Genomic DNA, 17,540 nt, shown 5'->3' with positions numbered 1-17,540 from the left:
ATTTTTAAGAAGATTCAGGGTTTTTTTGTTTTTAATCAAAAAATTATTATTTTTGCCACGTAGCACAAATGTGGCAGCCACGTCAGCGCTTAACGGATCAATTGAAGGAAGATGTAACGAAAGTATTATTTTGAAATAAAATAGTATATGAGGTATGAAAGTGAAATATTTTAAATATGTTGTATGAAGTTGTAATAGACCTCAAATCTGAGGAGATATTATGTAATTTACCCATAAATTTACTTATTATGATACAAGTGAATTGGTATTACTATATGATGATTTAACGATTTTTTGGTAGGCCAAAAGTTGAAGCTACAAGTATAAAGCCCAAATTCCTACTAGCTGAGGCCCTTGCCTCCAACTCCAAACCCAACGCCGCCCCCCCCCCCCCCCCCCAAAACCCTTGTCTCTCGTTTCACTCGAAAGCTTAGCTCTGTTCTCTGCAACCGGTGCTCTCTGCCGTTCCGCGCCGCCGAAGCTCACCGTCTTCCAAAAGACTTCATCATCGTGGTAAATTGTTTTTCTTATTGGGTGTTTGTTCTCGGTTCCGTTTCTGGCTGAAATTAAATTTATTTTTTCCTTTTTTTTGGCTTTTTTTTTCATTTTATTTTATTTTATTTTTGTTTAATTTCTTAAGCTTTGTTTGTATTTCCTTTTGCAATTTTTCAATTTGACTGTTGATATGCATAGATTTTCTGGGTTTTTATGTATTTTTTGAGTTTATTTGCTTACAACTTGGAGGAGTTTGCTGATAAAAATAATTTTGGGGCAAGGGTTTTGTAATCCTGCACCCGAAGCTCTGTTCGAACTCTGCTCCCCCAATATTGCTCGTATAAAAAATCGTAGTTTCGGAACTTGTCCTGGTTGCCAAGATGAGATTTTGAATAGTTTGGTCATTCATAGTACGAATTGTATTACCTCAGCGAACGTTTTGGAAGCTGTTTTGGCTGTTACTATTAGATTACGTGACCCGGGTTTCACTGAATTTGCAGAATCAGAGACGAATTGTTGTTGCGAAAAGATGAGTTTAATATCGCAGAATGTTCCTTCCGGTTTTAAAGCCAACAAGGCTAAAAGGGATGATGATGGCGCTGACGAGCCTTTGTTTCTGCAAGGAGATGAAGACAATGGGGATGGAGAAGCGATGGGTTTGGATATTATGAGGACGAAGAAAAGAAAGAAAGCGCGTAAGGAAGATGATGAGAAATTGGTGGTGGAACAAAAAGAAAAGGAGCAGCTGGAGGACTCATTGTTTGGCGCCATTAATTCCCCACTTGAGTTTGGGAAGGAGGATGAGGAGGAGGTCGGAGATGGAGCGGATTTGTTCTTTGTGGACCGTTCTGCCAATGGTGTGCGTTCGGTTGATGAAGAGGATGGAGAGTTATCAGAAGAGGAGACTCAGGAAAGGAAACCTGTGTGGGTGGACGAGGAAGAGGAGAAGGCCAAAATAAATATTGCTAAAGTTAATAGGTTAAGGAAGCTGAGGAAGGAGGAGGAGGAGAGTTTGATTTCGGGTTCAGATTATGTGTCGAGATTGAGGGCTCAGCACGCTAAGCTGAACCCAGGCACAGAATGGGCTCAACTTGATCGACAGTTGCGGGAGAGTATTTATTCTGATGATGAATCATCCGATGAACAGAATCAGGTAGCAGTGGCCCGTGGCTACAAAGGTGTAGACACTGTTGATGATCTCCTTCGAACGAATGAGGATCTTGTTGTGAAGAGCAGTTCAAAGTTATTACCTGGACTTCTTCAATATTCAGCACTTCTAAATGCAAATGCAGAGGAACCTTCAAATGGACCGATAAACTCAGTGCAGTTCCATAGAAACGGGCAGTTACTTCTTGCTGCTGGGTTGGATAGAAGGCTTAGGTTTTTTCAAATTGATGGCAAGCGAAATACTAAAATAGAAAGCATCTTCCTTGATGACTGTCCCATTCGAAAGGCGTCTTTTTTGCCTGATGGGTCGCAGGTTATTATTGCTGGAAGGAGGAACTTCTTTTACAGCTTTGATTTAGTGAAGGCAAAAGTAGATAAAATTGGTCCCCTGGTTGGTAGAGAGGAGAAAAGCTTGGAATGTTTTGAAGTTTCCCCTGATTCTAGTACAATTGCCTGTGTGGGCAATGAAGGCTATATCCTGTTGGTGTCCTCAAAAACGAAGGAATTGATCCAAACACTGAAGATGAATGGAACTGTTCGTTCTTTAGCTTTTACCAATGATGGGAAACAACTGTTGAGCTCCGGCGGAGATGGACAGGTCTACCACTGGGATCTGAGAACTGGAGCTTGCATCCATAAGGCTGTTGATGAAGGTTGCATAAATGGTACATCTCTCTGTACATCTCCAACCGGAACATTGTTTGCTGCTGGTTCAGACAGCGGGATTGTCAACATTTACAATAGAGAGGAGTTTTTGGGGGGAAAGAGAAAACCCATCAAGACCATCGAGAATCTTACAACGAAAGTAGACTTTCTCAAGTTCAATGGCGATGCTCAAATACTGGCCATTTGTTCGAGCATGAAGAAGGATAGCTTGAAGTTGATACATGTTCCATCATTTACTGTTTTCTCCAACTGGCCTCCGCCGAGAAGGTCCATACATTATCCCCGCTGTTTGGATTTCAGTCCCGGTGGAGGTTTCATGGCTGTGGGAAATGCTGCTGGAAAAGTGTTGTTGTACAAGTTGCATCACTACCATCACGCATAGAAGGAATGCTAAGAAAGCCAGTATATGGTCACCAGGATCTTGTTTCCTTCGTTTCAGAAGATTCGTTGCCCGTTCAACGACAATCTGATTGTATCATCCGCTGTATCAATGCAGAAATGTTTTGCAGTTTTTGACCGTTTATTTCTGTTCGAACTTCGAATGTGTTGCACCAAACTTTAATTGAAAATTTTGAATCATTTCTATGCCCATCGTAGTTGTTTTTTTTTTTTATCTCTGTCAGAAATTTGTGCACACATATATTCCGAGTCAAAGTGAAATAATGCATTTATTTATAAGAAAACTAGTTAGACATTAAATAAATAATTTTTATTTTGCATTTATTTTTTCAATAAATTGTAAAAGACTTGTTGGATACTTGGATGAATACTCATTATATGAATTTCTTTTTTGGTTCTACCTCCTATTTTTTATGAAGAGAATGAATCTTTTTATCGAAGGATCAGAAGGAAAAAAAAAGGGTCCGGACCTCAATTTACATGTAATTCTATTTTATAATTTATGTATCCGAATTCAAGTATGTATTTTTCTTAGGTATAAGTAGACATTTGTCACTCAGTACTACGGTTTGGTGATATTCCTCTTCGCTTAAAAGTGAGAGGTCTTATGTTTGAATCTTGTTAATGGTGAATTCGATACAAAATTAGGTTGTCTATTGTGTGGTTTAGCCGAACTTTTCCTCCCCTAATGTTAAAATGTTGATGTACACAAAAAAAAAGAAGAAGACATTTATATATAATAAATTTAAATAAATTAACAAACCTCCTAGCCCCGCCTAAATGCCTAGGCGCTCCTGTCTAGCGTATTTTAGAACCTTGTTAATCACAAATGGCCACTTAATTATGTTTTATTGCCACATATACAAAATAATATTAATATATTTTCAAAATATTATTGTCGAAATTTATGAATAAACAGTTACTGATAAAACAAAAGTTTTTCTTCTTTTTCGTTGTTATTTTTGGATTGTAATTTGACTTAATATTATTATCTATTTTGTTCTAAATGATGCATGGTTGTATTATTTTATTAATTCTCAAAATTGAGAGGTCAACAAAGAACAATATAGTCATCCTTTGGTGGGGATCGGGGTAAAAGGTTACGTGATAGATAACAAAGTTTAAGTGATTCATCCTCAAAACTAAGTTACATTCACTGTAGTGATTTGTATATATTTGATGTGGATTACAAAAGTGCTCTACAACAATATAGTATTTTTATAAGAGGTACTTGTCCCTCTTATATAGGCCCTTCGTGAGCCCCATAAATTATGGGCTCTCAAGTACTTCACAACTCTAGCATTAAATGAAATAAACGTATAAACATGACTTATTGGCTACTCCTCCATTATTCAATCGACACATGGAAATGAAGCGACATTTGCTCAGGGCTAATTGCAAAGTTTCCTAGGAATAGGCACCGAGCACTTCGCTCGGCCTTGAGCGGCCGAGGAAGCACTTTTCCGAGCACTAGGTTTGATAACCTTTACGTCCCTTCGTAGACTTTTGCTCTTATCGGTGGGCAATGCGTGACTTGGAGTTGATGTTTGGGCAGCGCTTTCTCTGGAGATTCTTGTCATAATGTTGTTAGTTTTGCCAACTTGCTTCAGTGGTTGAAAAGAACTTTCAACCACTTTCTAATTAAGCCCTCGTTTTCTTTGTCCATAGTCAATCCAGACCAATAAATAGTCATTTTATAGGGGTCGTCATTTTGTCCTTGCGATAGTGCTCCATCATCTACTTCCATTGGCTTGGCTCATAGGCTCATAGGCTCATAGTCGGATGGTCCTCAACGATCTTCACAGATGCTTCTCCGATCTTCCGAAGGGTCCTGGGACCACCCAGGTTCTGTAATGGATCCGCCCCTGCATAGGCTCATAGGCTCAAGGCTTTGATCATCTCTCCTCTCGTGGGCCTTCTCTCTTGAAATTTGATGCAATATAATGGATCTCATTCTATGATTCTTAGGCTATACTTTTCTGTAAAACTAAGGTCTACCACTGAGTTTGCTTTGGGGTATAATCTTATCATATAAATTACAAATTTTTTTATTTGAACCTGTATAACCTCATTCTACACCGAGTGTGGGCTGTGTGAGCTTATGGTGGCATGCATTGTGCTCGAGTCTTTGAGAACGAAGTACTATAGAGTTTCTTTTTGGTGTTCCCTTTTCTTGTAGAATTTAGTGTACGTACCATGTGTAATTCCTCATCGGAAGCCTCTGCCTCCGCCATGGGCAAAAACATTTCCTGAGAAAAGGCAAGTTGCGATGTATAATTTAGAGAATCTGTTTTTTTTTTTTTTTTTTATTGATGCTCCATTTTTATAAATTTTTAAATTAAGGTGCTTGAAATCTTGTTATCAACACTGTACATTCAATTACGGATCAAGGTTGGAGGCCTGGAGATCAATTAAATCAAACTAATTTAATGATAATTGTGAAATTGTTCTTATATATAAAAGTAATTTTTAATTAGAAACCGGTGATATTCGTTCGATTTTATTTTATATGACAAAAGGTCTACATCCTCTTTTGAATATATCATAAATTAATTAAGGATGTTTTATTCGTTTTGAAACTTGTTATATGTAGGAATCATACAGTATATGATGTTGGTGGTCACACTTATATGATGGCATGGTCAAAGGATTAGATGACCCATAGACAAAGGGTTTAAGGTGCGTTTGTTGCATCAGATTATCTCGGACTGGACTAATTTTAGTGACTCAGTTGGACTGACTTAGAATAGACTAAGCTGGATTGACTTAGTGAAGCGTTTGGAATAGTAGCGGACTAAAAAATAGGATAATTAGGCCTTGTTTGGCAGTTCAGACTGTATTGACTATTTCTGTCGGATATGATAAATATTTGTTGGATAATACTGACTAAATTAGTACTATTGAACAGAACGATCAAATCCCAAACTCCAAATCCAGTCCGTGATACAATTCGGTTCATCAAACATGGTTGGGTAACAAGTACATTTTAAATGAACTTGAGAGAATATTCCGGAAATTGCAAAGCGGGGGGCATTTGTGAGTGGCTTTAGTTGTGAATAGCTTGTATGTATGAATAAACATCCTGATAGCACTTGAAAGAAATCGTACCGATCTGCGAATTCACGAACGAAAATCGTGGCGTTTGTTGGATAAAGTCATTGTCGTTGCAGAAAGTAATAGGAGGCTTGAGAGTTGTGGGTGGAAGTGGTGGTGGTTGTGGTTGGATGGACAAGAGGTCAAAGAAGAAGACTATGATGAGATCGCAACATCGTTTCACCTCTTTGTCCAAGAAGCGCAGATTTCCTTTCTTAATCTCCAAGAAAGACTATCAAGTAACCAAGAAACTCCAACCAAACAATCCAGAAACCAAGAAAGAACACTATTGTGAGGCCGAGAAAGTTCAAGTTGCGTGGATTTCAACTATCTTCTGTTGGTTAGCGTCAGCTTGGCTTCTTTTTCATAAATAATTCTCCTTGGACTATGGATGTGAGAGAGTAACATAAATCTGAACTGATTTTCTCAAATTTACATGTGCGTTTATCTGCATGTTTGTGGTTGGGCTATTTAACCTAGTCAAACATCATTTCCAGTTCACTGTTTTGATTCATCTTCTACGCGCTTAATCCAAAACCAGCACTTGCTTCGATAAAGAGACATTATTAGCGCGTAAGGACGATGATGAGAAAGTGGCGATGGAGCAAAAAGAAAGGAGCAGCTGGAGGACTCGTTGTTTGGAGCCATTAGTTCCCCACTTGAGTAATGGTATGCTTTCGGTTGATGGGGAGGATGGAGAGTTATCGGAAGAGGAGACTCAGGAAAAGAAACCTGTCTGGGTGGATGAGGAAGAGAAGGCCAAACAAATATTGCTGAAGTTAAGGAAGCTGAGGAAGGAGGAGGAGGAGAGTTTGATCTCGGGTTCAGTTTATATGTCAAGATTGAGAGCTCAACATGCTGAGCTGAACCCAGGCACAGAATGGGCTCAACTTGATCGAGAGTTGCGGGATGGTAGTTATTCTGATGATGATCTCCTTGGAACGAATGAGGATCTTGTTGTGAAGAGCAGCGCGAAGTTGTTGTCTGGACTTCTTGAATATTCAGCACTTGTAAATGCAAATGCAGAGGAACCTTCGAATGGTCCGATTATCTCAGTGCACTTTCATAGAAACGGGATCTGAGAACTGGGGCTTGCATCCATAAGGCTGTTGATGAAGGCTGCATAAATGGTACATCTCTTTGTACATCTCCAACCAGAACATTGTTTGCCGGTGGTGGTTCAGACAGCGGGATTGTCAACATTCACAGTGGAGAGAGGAGTTTTTAGGGGGCAAGAGAAAACCCATTAAGACCATCGAGAATCTTACAACGAAAGTAGACTTTCTCAAGTTCAATGGCGATGCTCAGATACATGTTCCATCATTTACTGTTTTCTCCAACTGGCCTCCGCTAAGATGGTCCATACATTATCACTGCTGTTTGGATTTCAGTCCCGGTTGAGGTTTCATGGCTGTGGGAAATGCTGCTGGAAAAGTGGTGTTGTACAAGTTGCATCACTACTATCACTCATACAAGGAATGGTAAGAAGATCAGTTTATGGTCACCATGATCTTGATTCCTTCGTTTCAGAAGATTCACTTGCCCGTTCGTCGACTATCTGATCTGATTGTATCATCTGTTGTATCAATGGAGTCGTGGGTGGCAATTAGTCTAGAAATATAAATGCTTTCATGCCTTTCTTAATTCAGAAATGTTTCTGCAGCTGCTTTTCACCTTGATTTATTTTTGTTCTGAAGAATGTATAGCCCCAAACTTTAGATTTGAAAATTTTGGATCATTTCTTTATGTTCATCTTAGTTGTTTGGGAAATGATTTCACGTCATTTTTCTCCACATGCACGGCCCATGCTTATTTTTTACCGTTAGATCGAGTAAAGTACATAAAATCTACGGACAAAAGCAGAGGGCGGTGTGCACACCTATGTCACGATATTGAGATATCGGAGTCAAAAGTATGCATTTAGTTATCAATAGTGCATACATATTGTACAGAAAAGTTCAAAGAAAAGGAATGATGAAAAGAAATAAATAGGCATTTATTTATCGATTCGAAGTAAAAAATAAGTTGAAGCGGAGCCAGATCATAGCTCGTACCACAATTCGATTCATTGCGAAAACCGGCTTCCAATTTACAGAAGAAAAAAAAACTCCTGATAAAGTACTTGTGCTCAAGTTCGTGTCGCTGGCCCCAAGAGGAAACATGCACCAACTACGCTCTCCGGAACCTCAACTGCTGTCAAGTTAGATGTTCCGATTTCCAGCAACTGTTCCAAGAGGATTGTCAAGTACAAATTTCTGGAGCCACAACCTAACCTGCGCAGTAGTTTAATACACAAATCAGTCATACAAAGCATATTAAAGTACCTATTCTTTCTGATTATCATGACCTAGATCACCATTAACTCTGCAACTGAACATGCTTTTAACAAAAATGAAAAAGAAACCAGTGTTACCGACTCCTTTTGAGAGAGGTCAAGTAAATTACCAAGTTTTGGATCGTTCTTTGGAACTAAACCAATGAACCTGGTTATATGAAATTGCCACAACTGAACACGTCGCTAAATCTATAATATTCTACATTAACAATATCTTACTGATAACTCTCAGCTATCTCGTACAGCAGATTGGTCAACCCTGATCAAACACTTGCGGCAGCTTTAACATCGGAGTCTGTCTTCTCCTGGAAGAGGTTCAGTAAAAAAACGATGATAAGTAATACACAGACCGCTGAGTTTATAAGTAGCAAAGATGTAGAAGGTTGACTTCAACCCCTATACTAGTTCAGAGTAATAAAGATTGAAAAGTTTCAGCACTTCTTGAGCAGTAAAAGATGTCAGGGAATCTCTAACCAACTTAGGTCACAAATCTTGTTATACATCATGAAAGTTACAGAACCAGAACTATAATAAAATGAAAATTAAGGCAATTCCCTATATGTCCACTACAGACCTGAGATGGAAGGTCTTTTCGTATCTTCCGAGTGGGAGTCCTCATTGTCACAAACTCTTCCGCGGCTGTCGGGTGAATTCCAATTGTGGAATCTAAGTCTGCCTTCGTCAAGCCAGCTTTCACAGCAACTGCAAATCCCTGTAATTTAGCACATGTACTGCCACCTGAGCGCCAGAAACTAAAATCCTGATATGGAAAAAATAAAAAAAAAAACAAATAAAAGTGAAATGCACTGACCTGCACAATTTCCGGTGAATCTTCTCCACACATGTGTAACCCCAGAACTTTGTTTGTCTTTGCACAGACTATGAGTTTCATGAAGGTTCGATCTGGCAACCCCGAGACAGTAGCTTTTAAGGGCCTGAAGTTTGAAGTGTAGATATCAACGTCACCATACTGTTCTACAGCCTGCAAAAGTAACTGCAATTTAAGACAAGAAGCCAATTTCGCACAATTGCAGATATACAAAGATAATTTCCTCACCTGTTCTTCGGAAAGACCAACTTGACCAATTGGTGGCTGTGAAAACACAGCAGAAGGAACAGCTCTACTCGAAGCGGAAAAATATCATTAGAATATACACAATTCACACATTCGCTACTCTACTTGCATAGATTCTATGGAATACCTCCAAAGTTATAATATCAGGTAGCCAGGATACCTGTAATCAGGTTTTGTTGGTTCATTCAGAAAGAGTGTTTTTGCTATCGCCCCTCCCTCCATCAAAGCAATGGGAGTCAGATTAACTCTATCTGTAACATCTCCAATAGCCCAAATTGAAGGAACTTCTGTACGGGAGAATTCATCAACCTGAGAAGCAAACCAACTCAAAAATATTCAGAATATAACTCTATATCTCTTGCCCAGTTTTTGGTCACTTTTACCAGGAAAGCATCTAACAAAGAAAGCAGAAAACAAAGCAAAGCTTAAACATATCAAGGAACATTACCTCTATTGCCCCATTCTTGGACAGTTTTACACCTATGGCTTCCAATCCCAAATTCTGCATTGCAGCACAAGTTTGAATTACTAACCCATAAACAATACATCTTAATCATTGAACTGTCAGTATTATATTTGCAGAGTGCCACAACAAGGCATGAAGTCCCAATCAAATATTTCTAGACAACCGTCATTCATTTGGTGGATTGTTACACCTATGCCTTGATGGTGAATCTTTAACTATAAACTAGATATTTCCAAGTTCAAACCTTTGTATTAGGCCTACGTCCTGTCGCAAACATAATGTGTGAGAACCCTTCAATTGTTCCTTTGTTGGTCTTCAGGGACAATGAACCATCAGCTGCCTTTACAATAGCCTGAGGGGACTCCTCTGTGTGGAACTCGATTCCTCGCAGAGCCATCTGCTCTTGAACAAAATCTCTAACCTGCATGGTTACAAAAACACATATTACACCTTCAGAACGAGACTTCAATCACGAAAATGTGTAACCAAACCAATACTAGCAATATGCATGGTTCCTAACCTCTTCATCAAAACCCCTTAAAACTTTCTTCTGCCTTATAAATACATGAACGTCACTCGTCAAACCATTGAAGATGCCAGCAAACTCCACCGCGATATAACCACCACCAACTATTGCTATTTTCTCAGGCTTGGTAGGCAAATCAAGGGCAGCATCAGAATCTATTGCATATTCACTTCCGGGAATTTCAGGAATGAAGGGTCGCCCCCCAACCGAAACTAGTATATGTCTCGCAGAATATAGCTTCCCGTCTACATCAACCGTGTGTGGGTCCACTATCTGTGTCATTGGTGACAAAAAACACAACATTAAGAACAACATTACAAGTATATCTATATCTATAGCTTTGCATACTTTACAGAGAAAGAGTTTTTCCCCTGCCACACCTTTCCGCGGCCTTCGATCAAAGTGACATTTGCATTTTTAAGAACGTTTTTGTAAATCCCGGTGAGCCGCTGTAACTCAGCATTCTTGTTAGCTAGCAATGTGCTCCAATCATGCTTTGGCTCAGTCTCATATCTCCATCCAAACCCATTACTCTCTTCAAACTCATGAGCAAATTTCGAAGCGTAAACTAGTAGTTTTTTCGGTACACATCCACGAAGAACACACCTTCATTAACCAAAAACAAAAAACTCAGCAAAAAAATGAAAAAAGAAAAAGCAATAACATTTCACAGAACCCAGAATCCAAAATTGTTGGAAAAGCTGAATAATTCAATTCCCAAACACCCAATTGGGCTCCAAAAGTTAAAGACTTACGTGCCGCCGACGCCGCCGGTGGTATCGGAAGAGATGGTGGAGAAGGGGAGCTCGCAGACGGCGACTGAAGCTCCAAAATTGGCGGCAAAGCGGGAGGCGCGGACGCCGCCACTGCCGGCACCAATAGTGAAGAGGTCAAAGTCGTAGTGGCGAGTGGAGTCGGCGCCGTTTCCGGAATCGGAGGCGCGAATGGAGAAGTGGCGGCGGGAGTTGAGGTGGTGGTGGGGGTGAGAGGTAGAGGTGCGGCGGAGGTGGGAGAGAGAGGTAAGGGTTTTGGGAAGAGAGAGAAAGGAAGGGAGTTTTTTGGAGAAGAGGAGATTGTGGAGTGCCGGGGAGGAGGAGATGGTGGTGGTGAGCTTTGGGGTGGATAGAGAGGTGGCCATGATGAAAACGTAAGCGCCCCAAGCTTTTGGAACTTTGGTGGCTTTGCTGCTTAAATAGGGCAGTCGTGTTAATGTTATTTTCGTGTCAAATTTTTACTCGTCAACATCGTCGGGTTATTTTAAAAATTCAAACCCAAATAAAATAAACGTATTACGTGAGCCGATCCGTTTGCATTCATTAAAAACAATATATATTACTTGAATATATAATCAAATAAAACAATCATATGAAATTACAAAATATTAACATTGAATTCGTAAAAATCCACAAATAATTTCAAAACACATCATAGCACTACAAAATATCAAATGTATGTGCAAAATGAAATTTTTGCTTTCAACTTTGTGGAGTCTTTCTCAAAAGGAGGGGAGGTTGATGTAGAGACTCTGGACATGGTGGAGATGCTGTGATGTGGGGCCGCGATGGCGTATCCGTTCACATATGATATTACAGTCCTGTTCTCTTAAGGTTCTTATTTTGAGGAGTTGTGAGGATCAAATCTATATTAGTCACAAGATTATATGCAATTCAACCTAAACGAATATAATTTTATGGCTAATATGCAATTGGTCGTTACAAATTCTCAAAATAGGATTCCCTACACCACCGCCTTTGAGGATTCATTTGAAAGTGACTCTTTAGCATTTCTCATATTATTCTTTAAAATTTTAACCGCTGAAGTGACAAAAAATGTGCCCCAATTTAGAGAATGTCTTGTCAAGAATTGTTGATTGGGGCTATTCAGAGCCAGATGGTTGTAAATACGCGTAACATTGTGATCTGGAAAGCTTCTCGATAACAATGCTGCTGCAGATAGCCCATTACCATGTAAGCGTCCAGTTTATGGCTCGAAGAGAGTTCGGGTGCCACATTTTCGCACTACTGCAATGGTAAATGTTTAAAGCTTCTCTTGTTACCATGTCTGATGTGCTGGGAAGGAATTGTCCAAGGTTGCAAAACATACACATTTCCTTAAGTGGTTTACAAACCATAGGGATTAAGGTGAATCGAATCTAAACCATAGGATTAAACCGTAGGGGCTAATTCGAAATCTGGAACCACTGATTTACCCTCGAATCCATTTGCTCTGTAGTAAGCAAGATACGAACGAACGCTTACTTCCCTGTAAATAGGCTGGTCTCCAGAAAGAATCTCCTTGATTGGTCCAATGGGTTTGATTCTCTCGGTTGCACTTGGATAGAAAAAACATACAGCTGATACTCTAGGCCCCGCTGTTCCTGCCAGTACCCTATGCACTACGCTTTTGAACTTGCCGTTGGAGATAAACTGCGCACAACATTGAAGATAAATGAGTTCTCATGCAAGATGATCTTTGTAGTTTTGTGTCTCACTCATCACGTGATTTTGACGTTCATGTTATGTCTCTCTCATTATGTATGAAATCGAGAGAGGGGATGTATGAAATCGAGACAGAAAAGTTTCTTCTCAAGGAATTAGGATGATGAAGAATAATGTGTTTCTCTGGCCCTCTCTTTACATGAATCAGACTGGTGATGAAAGAGACATGGAGAGGACGTATGAAACTATGACATTAAAGATCTATTTTCGACGAAATAGGATGATGAACTTACTTGCAGAAGATCACCAACATTGGCCACGAGAGTTCCTTTAGTTGGAGGAACATCAACCCAATGACCTTCGTGGAGGACTTGCAGGCCGCCAGTTTTGTCTTGTAAGACTACGGTAAACGAGGAAGGATCTGTATGCCTGGAAGTGTTGAGGGTCAGCTTGGGTTCTGGACAACTCGGGGAGTAATGGAGCACCAGACTTTCAGCCTTCAGGAACTCTCTGCGTTCCAGGTAGGCAGCGCTAAGCCCCAAGGCCTCCGATAGCAAACCGGACAGTACATTTCCCAGGTTCTTCATGTGTTTGGTGTACTCCTGCACCGCCTCTCTGTGAATCAAACCAATCTCTCGTCAGATTATCCGGTATGTTATGTGATTAGACTTTAACATATATGTACAAGCAGCTTGAGGAGTATGTACCTGCAAACCGATGGAATGTTCTCAGGATCCAATGGACCGTCCAGGAAATCAAACCCTACCGAGTCTCTCCAAACTGCTGCTTTGGTTGCCAACGGTTTTACACTGCTGTAGTATGCCACTTTTTTATTATAGTCACGAGAATACCAGTCCATCCTGTCCTCCTTCGGCTGCTCATGAAATCGTCGAGACCCTTCTAACGCCTTATCCATCGCCTTCTCCGGAACTCCATGGTTAACCATTTGAAAGAACCCCCACGTTTCGCATGCTTCACGAACCTCCTTCACAATCTGCGGACGCCGGAAATCTTGATCAAAGCCCTCAAAATCTATGACAGGAACTCGTAACTCTGTATTTTTTATTGCCAAATCTGAAAGTCTATCTGCTGGCTGGATGAACATCCTGGGGAGTTTTGTCAGCCCTGTGTCCACAAGTCCTTTTACTCCAGCTTTTGTTTCCTCAAAATCCTTCATATCCTTGGCTATGTCATAACTCGACAGTCCGTTTGCCATCTTCGCAAGCTGGGGAATGACGCAGCGGAAGTATGTTAGACGCTCGGCAGATGTGATTAAAAGAAGCAGAGAATATGAAACAATTTGATGAGAATAATTGATTTAAAGTAGTACCTTTTGATTGAAATATTTGAAGAATATCAGAATGTTGCTTTGATACCGATGAGTCGATGACTTCAGTACTGTAATTCTAACTGAGAGGGAAGGGACTTTAAGACTCCAAACTGTCATTACATTTGCAATACATTTGGAATTTGTATTAATTTATTTGGCATCTTAAAATAGTAAGGGAACTCTCTTGAAGTGAGACTCATGAACTCTCTTAGAGTGGGCTCTCTACTGACTCTCTGCTACCTCACAGTTTAACGTCAATTCCTATGCCAATATTATAAAACATTGTGCCGATAAACATGAAGTGGCAGAGAGTCCATGAAGAGTCTCAGCTTTTTAGCATTTCTCTTTGATAAAATAATTGGGGCTCAGAGAATGTGTACACTACAGATTGGCCCACTGCAATTTAGATGAATTTTTCTAATTGAGCATGCAACATGTTTAAGAAATCCCTCCCCAAACCATGCTTGCATTTTTAATTCCTTAACAAAAGCTGACTGCACAATGCATGATAAACGGTTGAGATGAATTGATTCCTAAGATCCTCACAAAGAGAAATCTTGGTGTTTGTTCAAGCAGAGGACAACCATAGTTGTTGCAAAAAATGAAAGTCATACGAGGGTTTGGGAATGAATGGAAGTGGAAGTGGAAGTGGAAGTGGTCATGGTGCTTAAGACTTGAATATTACATGATGAAAATGGTGCTTAATCACATGAAAATGCATATAATATTCTTCACACCCAATTCCTTTTTAGTTGTAACTTGTAAGAACTTGTAAGGTATGAAAGAATGCAAGCTCGTTTGAAAATGCTTCTTTCAAAATCACTTATATTAAAAGCACAAAAATAATTTTAAATGCAAATGCTTCACTAAAAGCACTTAGACCATCTCCAAAGAAAATGTCAAATATGTCCAATGGGACTAAAAGAAATTCAGGTGTTCTCTAATGGAGATGCCATATATGATGTGGTTGCTTTCTAACAGTCTTTTTTGACACACCCGGACCCAAAATATTCAAACAACCGAATTGAGCTATGCTGGACTACAAATGGAGGAAGGTGATGAAGGCATAAAGTGATGGTAATGTGGAAAGTGCAAAATAATTTAAATCTGAAGTAGGCATGTGAGCGGGTTGAAACATTTATCACACAAGTAATGTCAGAGTATAAGTAAATTGCAATAAAAGATAAAGTAAGAGCATTTTATACCAAACGGAGTCTTCTTCCACGTTAGCATAAGTAAATTGCAGTAAAAGATAAAAGTAAGAGCATTCAATACATAACCATTTTCAGCAATCCATATACGGAAATGAAGCTCAGAGGAATCGAACTCAGAAAACCATAAGGAAGCAGTTTAGGGTAGTTTGAAGCCTTACCTTCGCCGTAAACGGAGATATTATCGCCGGGAAAACTAGAGTCGCGACGGAGCTCGCGGTTTCAATTTCTCAGGAAACAGGGGAAGTATGTGGTTTTGTTGGGAGGAGAGGGGTATCGTAATGGTGGTTTAGGATGTTCCATCGCTGGAGATCGGCGGCTCCACCGCCGTCTGTATTTTTGGGGTGTGCAACGGGGAAGACGAGAGAGTTGGGAGAGGGGGAAAGAGTTTTGAGGAGTTCGGGAGAAAAGTGATATGGAGTGACAGAGAGTTTTGAGTGTGGGCAGTGTTACAGTGTGGAGTGCACCGGGGGAAGCAGGACTCCCACGCGGGTGGGTCCCGCATGACATAAACCCAACAAAACTAAATAGTGAGATTGCTCAAATGCCCTCCAACTTCGTAGTTCCATAGCTCTGCTTTTTGTTTCATCTGCGTCTACGACGAGTACTACGAAAGTATGTGTGTATATGTATTTGGATCAAGCCTAATTAATAATTAATTAGGCACAAATCTTAATTATAAAATACTTACGGAGATAGGTCTACTTGCTTACTTGCTTAACAAACCTAACAAATAAGTCATCAACATTACAGTCTGCAACCCATAAGCAACCCACTACCATTTTGCCTCTCATTAGGAAATGTGCTTAAATCGTCTGATTTACATCTCATATTCGTAAAAACACATACCACCTAAAAAAACGAGAAAATGGACAAAGAGTGACAATGACTCAAATGTCCACGTAGGAATTCCATGTATGATTTCCACTTAGCCCGTCAGGGGCATTTTCATTCGTTAGGGAATAGAATAAGATTGAATTTGGGATTGGACGTGACAATTCAACTAGCCACATTAGTCATCAAATAAAGTTTTGACATATTATATTTGATATCTCCTTTAGAGATGCTCTAAACTTATAAATGGTTATTTGAAATTATTTTTAGTTATTTTAAAAACACTTTCAAATAAGTCATCAAATAAATCTTATTCTCCAAATTAAAATATAAAAGAAAACAAGTAGAAAACTTGATTTCAGTTTAGAAAAGTGTTATTGGCACTCTAAAAATCTCATTCTACATTCCTCACAAGTATATTTTTCTTTCTAAATATAAAAAGTTTGTAGAATAAGATTTTTGGAGTGTCAATAACAATTCTTTCAGTTTATCATGATTTAATAAAACATCAAGTAATCAGGCATTGATATTTAAAAACTGAGACTGAGAATATAGTGGATAACACAAGTACACAAGTTTGATTCAGAAATGGGAAGCTTTTACTACAAAACATGAACTAGAAATTTTTACATTCCTCCATCATTTGAGGAACACTGGTGTTTGGCTTAAAGGGACAATCCTGACTCTTCGTCCTCTTCGAGGGAGGAAGTATAGATAAAGTAGAAGGTCCAAATGAGACCAAACACACCAAAGAGGATCCAACCAAGAAGGTTGTTGCTCAATCCGAATGGAAGCCCTGTTCCCTCGGTGCTCAGCCTATCGTCCACCAAAGCCATGGCCGGGCTTGACATGGTCGCCGCCATAGCTGCGGCCGCCAAAGATGCACCCTTGGCCATGTTTGAGTTGCTCTCCTTCTTTCCTTCCATGGAGCAGCTCACTCTTCCCTTTCTTGCAAGTGACGGCAAAGCTGAAATGATATTCAGAAACCAATTAGAAGAAGAAAAGAAATGTAAAATCAAATGTCAACAAGTCTCGTAAAAAGGAAATATCACTGTGACGGTATATCATACCACTCACAATTAAAGAGAAAAACTTTCTTAAAACGACAATTAAACCGTTCATGTGCTGTTATATGAGAAAATTTAAATGTACAACTATACACCAGAGTTGAAATACCGCTAAAGACGCACATCTGAGGTGTAAATAAGTTTCTCTCGTAATCAAGAAGCAAAGAAAGCAAGTGTTACCCAAAACAGTTGAGGATGGAGCCCCAACAGATGGCTTGTGCACAAGGCTTGCCCTAGTGACCGACGAGGCTGCAGAGCTAGCAGTAATGGTTGCCATTTGTCCTTAGTTTTGGAGAACTCTAACAAGCTTATGGGAAATCTGCAGTGGAACTGAGCCTATGACACAAGTTGCAGTTTCATAGGGGTTGTGCAATTCACAGATTAATATGATTGGGCCAGAGTCTGCCCCGCGCATCACATAGGATGGATAGATTGGCA

At 39.7% G+C, this 17,540-nt stretch overlaps 4 protein-coding genes and 1 pseudogene across 9 annotated transcripts; 2 read left to right on the top strand and 3 right to left on the bottom strand.

Moving 5' to 3' along the window:
- Positions 1–367: 367 nt before the first annotated feature.
- Positions 368–2,917, top strand: LOC126623441 (U3 small nucleolar RNA-associated protein 18 homolog). The gene is made up of 2 exons (XM_050292343.1): positions 368–513; positions 996–2,917. Exon 2 carries the CDS (start codon positions 1,025–1,027, stop codon positions 2,708–2,710), a length of 1,686 nt encoding a protein of 561 aa, XP_050148300.1. The 5' UTR covers positions 368–513; positions 996–1,024; the 3' UTR covers positions 2,711–2,917.
- A 1,592-nt stretch (positions 2,918–4,509) lies between these two features.
- Positions 4,510–7,548, top strand: LOC126622797 (U3 small nucleolar RNA-associated protein 18 homolog; annotated as a pseudogene).
- A 170-nt stretch (positions 7,549–7,718) lies between these two features.
- Positions 7,719–11,682, bottom strand: LOC126623442 (glutathione reductase, chloroplastic-like). Of its 2 annotated transcripts, XM_050292345.1 has the most exons (11): positions 10,978–11,682; positions 10,603–10,828; positions 10,217–10,495; positions 9,941–10,117; positions 9,679–9,732; positions 9,391–9,539; positions 9,213–9,276; positions 8,967–9,137; positions 8,730–8,867; positions 8,375–8,460; positions 7,719–8,093 (listed from the first exon to the last, which is right to left on the bottom strand). In XM_050292345.1, exons 1-10 carry the CDS (start codon positions 11,358–11,360, stop codon positions 8,419–8,421), a joined length of 1,683 nt encoding a protein of 560 aa, XP_050148302.1. In that variant the 5' UTR covers positions 11,361–11,682; the 3' UTR covers positions 7,719–8,093; positions 8,375–8,418. The 2 variants fall into 2 exon arrangements, with proteins under 2 accessions (XP_050148302.1, XP_050148303.1); XM_050292346.1 differs by lacking the exons at positions 7,719–8,093; positions 8,375–8,460 and having other exon boundaries at positions 8,745–8,893.
- A 574-nt stretch (positions 11,683–12,256) lies between these two features.
- On the bottom strand, positions 12,257–15,661 carry LOC126623446 (1-aminocyclopropane-1-carboxylate oxidase homolog 1-like). 5 transcript variants are annotated; one of them, XM_050292351.1, is made up of 5 exons: positions 15,363–15,661; positions 13,991–14,100; positions 13,368–13,885; positions 12,954–13,275; positions 12,257–12,648 (listed from the first exon to the last, which is right to left on the bottom strand). In XM_050292351.1, exons 3-5 carry the CDS (start codon positions 13,874–13,876, stop codon positions 12,388–12,390), a joined length of 1,092 nt encoding a protein of 363 aa, XP_050148308.1. In that variant the 5' UTR covers positions 13,877–13,885; positions 13,991–14,100; positions 15,363–15,661; the 3' UTR covers positions 12,257–12,387. The 5 variants fall into 5 exon arrangements, with proteins under 5 accessions (XP_050148308.1, XP_050148309.1, XP_050148310.1 ...); XM_050292352.1 differs by having other exon boundaries at positions 13,368–13,921; positions 14,019–14,100; XM_050292353.1 differs by having other exon boundaries at positions 13,991–14,070.
- Positions 15,662–16,564: 903 nt separating this feature from the next.
- LOC126623451 (photosystem II reaction center W protein, chloroplastic-like) lies at positions 16,565–17,498 on the bottom strand. Its single transcript, XM_050292365.1, has 2 exons — positions 17,283–17,498; positions 16,565–17,002 (listed from the first exon to the last, which is right to left on the bottom strand). The coding sequence occupies exons 1-2, from the start codon at positions 17,377–17,379 to the stop codon at positions 16,701–16,703; spliced, it is 399 nt and encodes a 132-aa protein (XP_050148322.1). The 5' UTR covers positions 17,380–17,498; the 3' UTR covers positions 16,565–16,700.
- Positions 17,499–17,540: the final 42 nt, after the last annotated feature.

Source organism: Malus sylvestris, chromosome 5 (assembly GCF_916048215.2).
Source record: "Malus sylvestris chromosome 5, drMalSylv7.2, whole genome shotgun sequence".
Lineage (NCBI taxonomy): Eukaryota > Viridiplantae > Streptophyta > Magnoliopsida > Rosales > Rosaceae > Malus > Malus sylvestris.
The sequence above is the reverse complement of the archived record's forward strand: the minus strand, read 5'-3'. Positions and strand labels throughout refer to the sequence as shown.

Bases quoted from the DNA above. Each gene is read 5' to 3' on its own strand.
- LOC126623442 (XM_050292345.1), bottom strand. From the start codon at position 11,360: ATGGCCACCTCTCTATCCACCCCAAAGCTCACCACCACCATCTCCTCC. The intron at 10,829-10,977 runs GTAAGTCTTTAA...TGGTTAATGAAG, and splicing joins ACCGGCGGCGTCGGCGGCAC to GTGTGTTCTTCGTGGATGTG. The intron at 9,540-9,678 runs GTAATGTTCCTT...TTTGCTTCTCAG, and splicing joins CCAAGAATGGGGCAATAGAG to GTTGATGAATTCTCCCGTAC.
- LOC126623451 (XM_050292365.1), bottom strand. From the start codon at position 17,379: ATGGCAACCATTACTGCTAGCTCTGCAGCCTCGTCGGTCACTAGGGCA. The intron at 17,003-17,282 runs GTAACACTTGCT...ATATCATTTCAG, and splicing joins TCCATCCTCAACTGTTTTGG to CTTTGCCGTCACTTGCAAGA.
- LOC126623441 (XM_050292343.1), top strand. From the start codon at position 1,025: ATGAGTTTAATATCGCAGAATGTTCCTTCCGGTTTTAAAGCCAACAAG.
- LOC126623446 (XM_050292351.1), bottom strand. From the start codon at position 13,876: ATGGCAAACGGACTGTCGAGTTATGACATAGCCAAGGATATGAAGGAT. The intron at 13,276-13,367 runs GTACATACTCCT...TTTGATTCACAG, and splicing joins AACATTCCATCGGTTTGCAG to AGAGGCGGTGCAGGAGTACA. The intron at 12,649-12,953 runs GTAAGTTCATCA...TGTTGTGCGCAG, and splicing joins ATGTTGGTGATCTTCTGCAA to TTTATCTCCAACGGCAAGTT.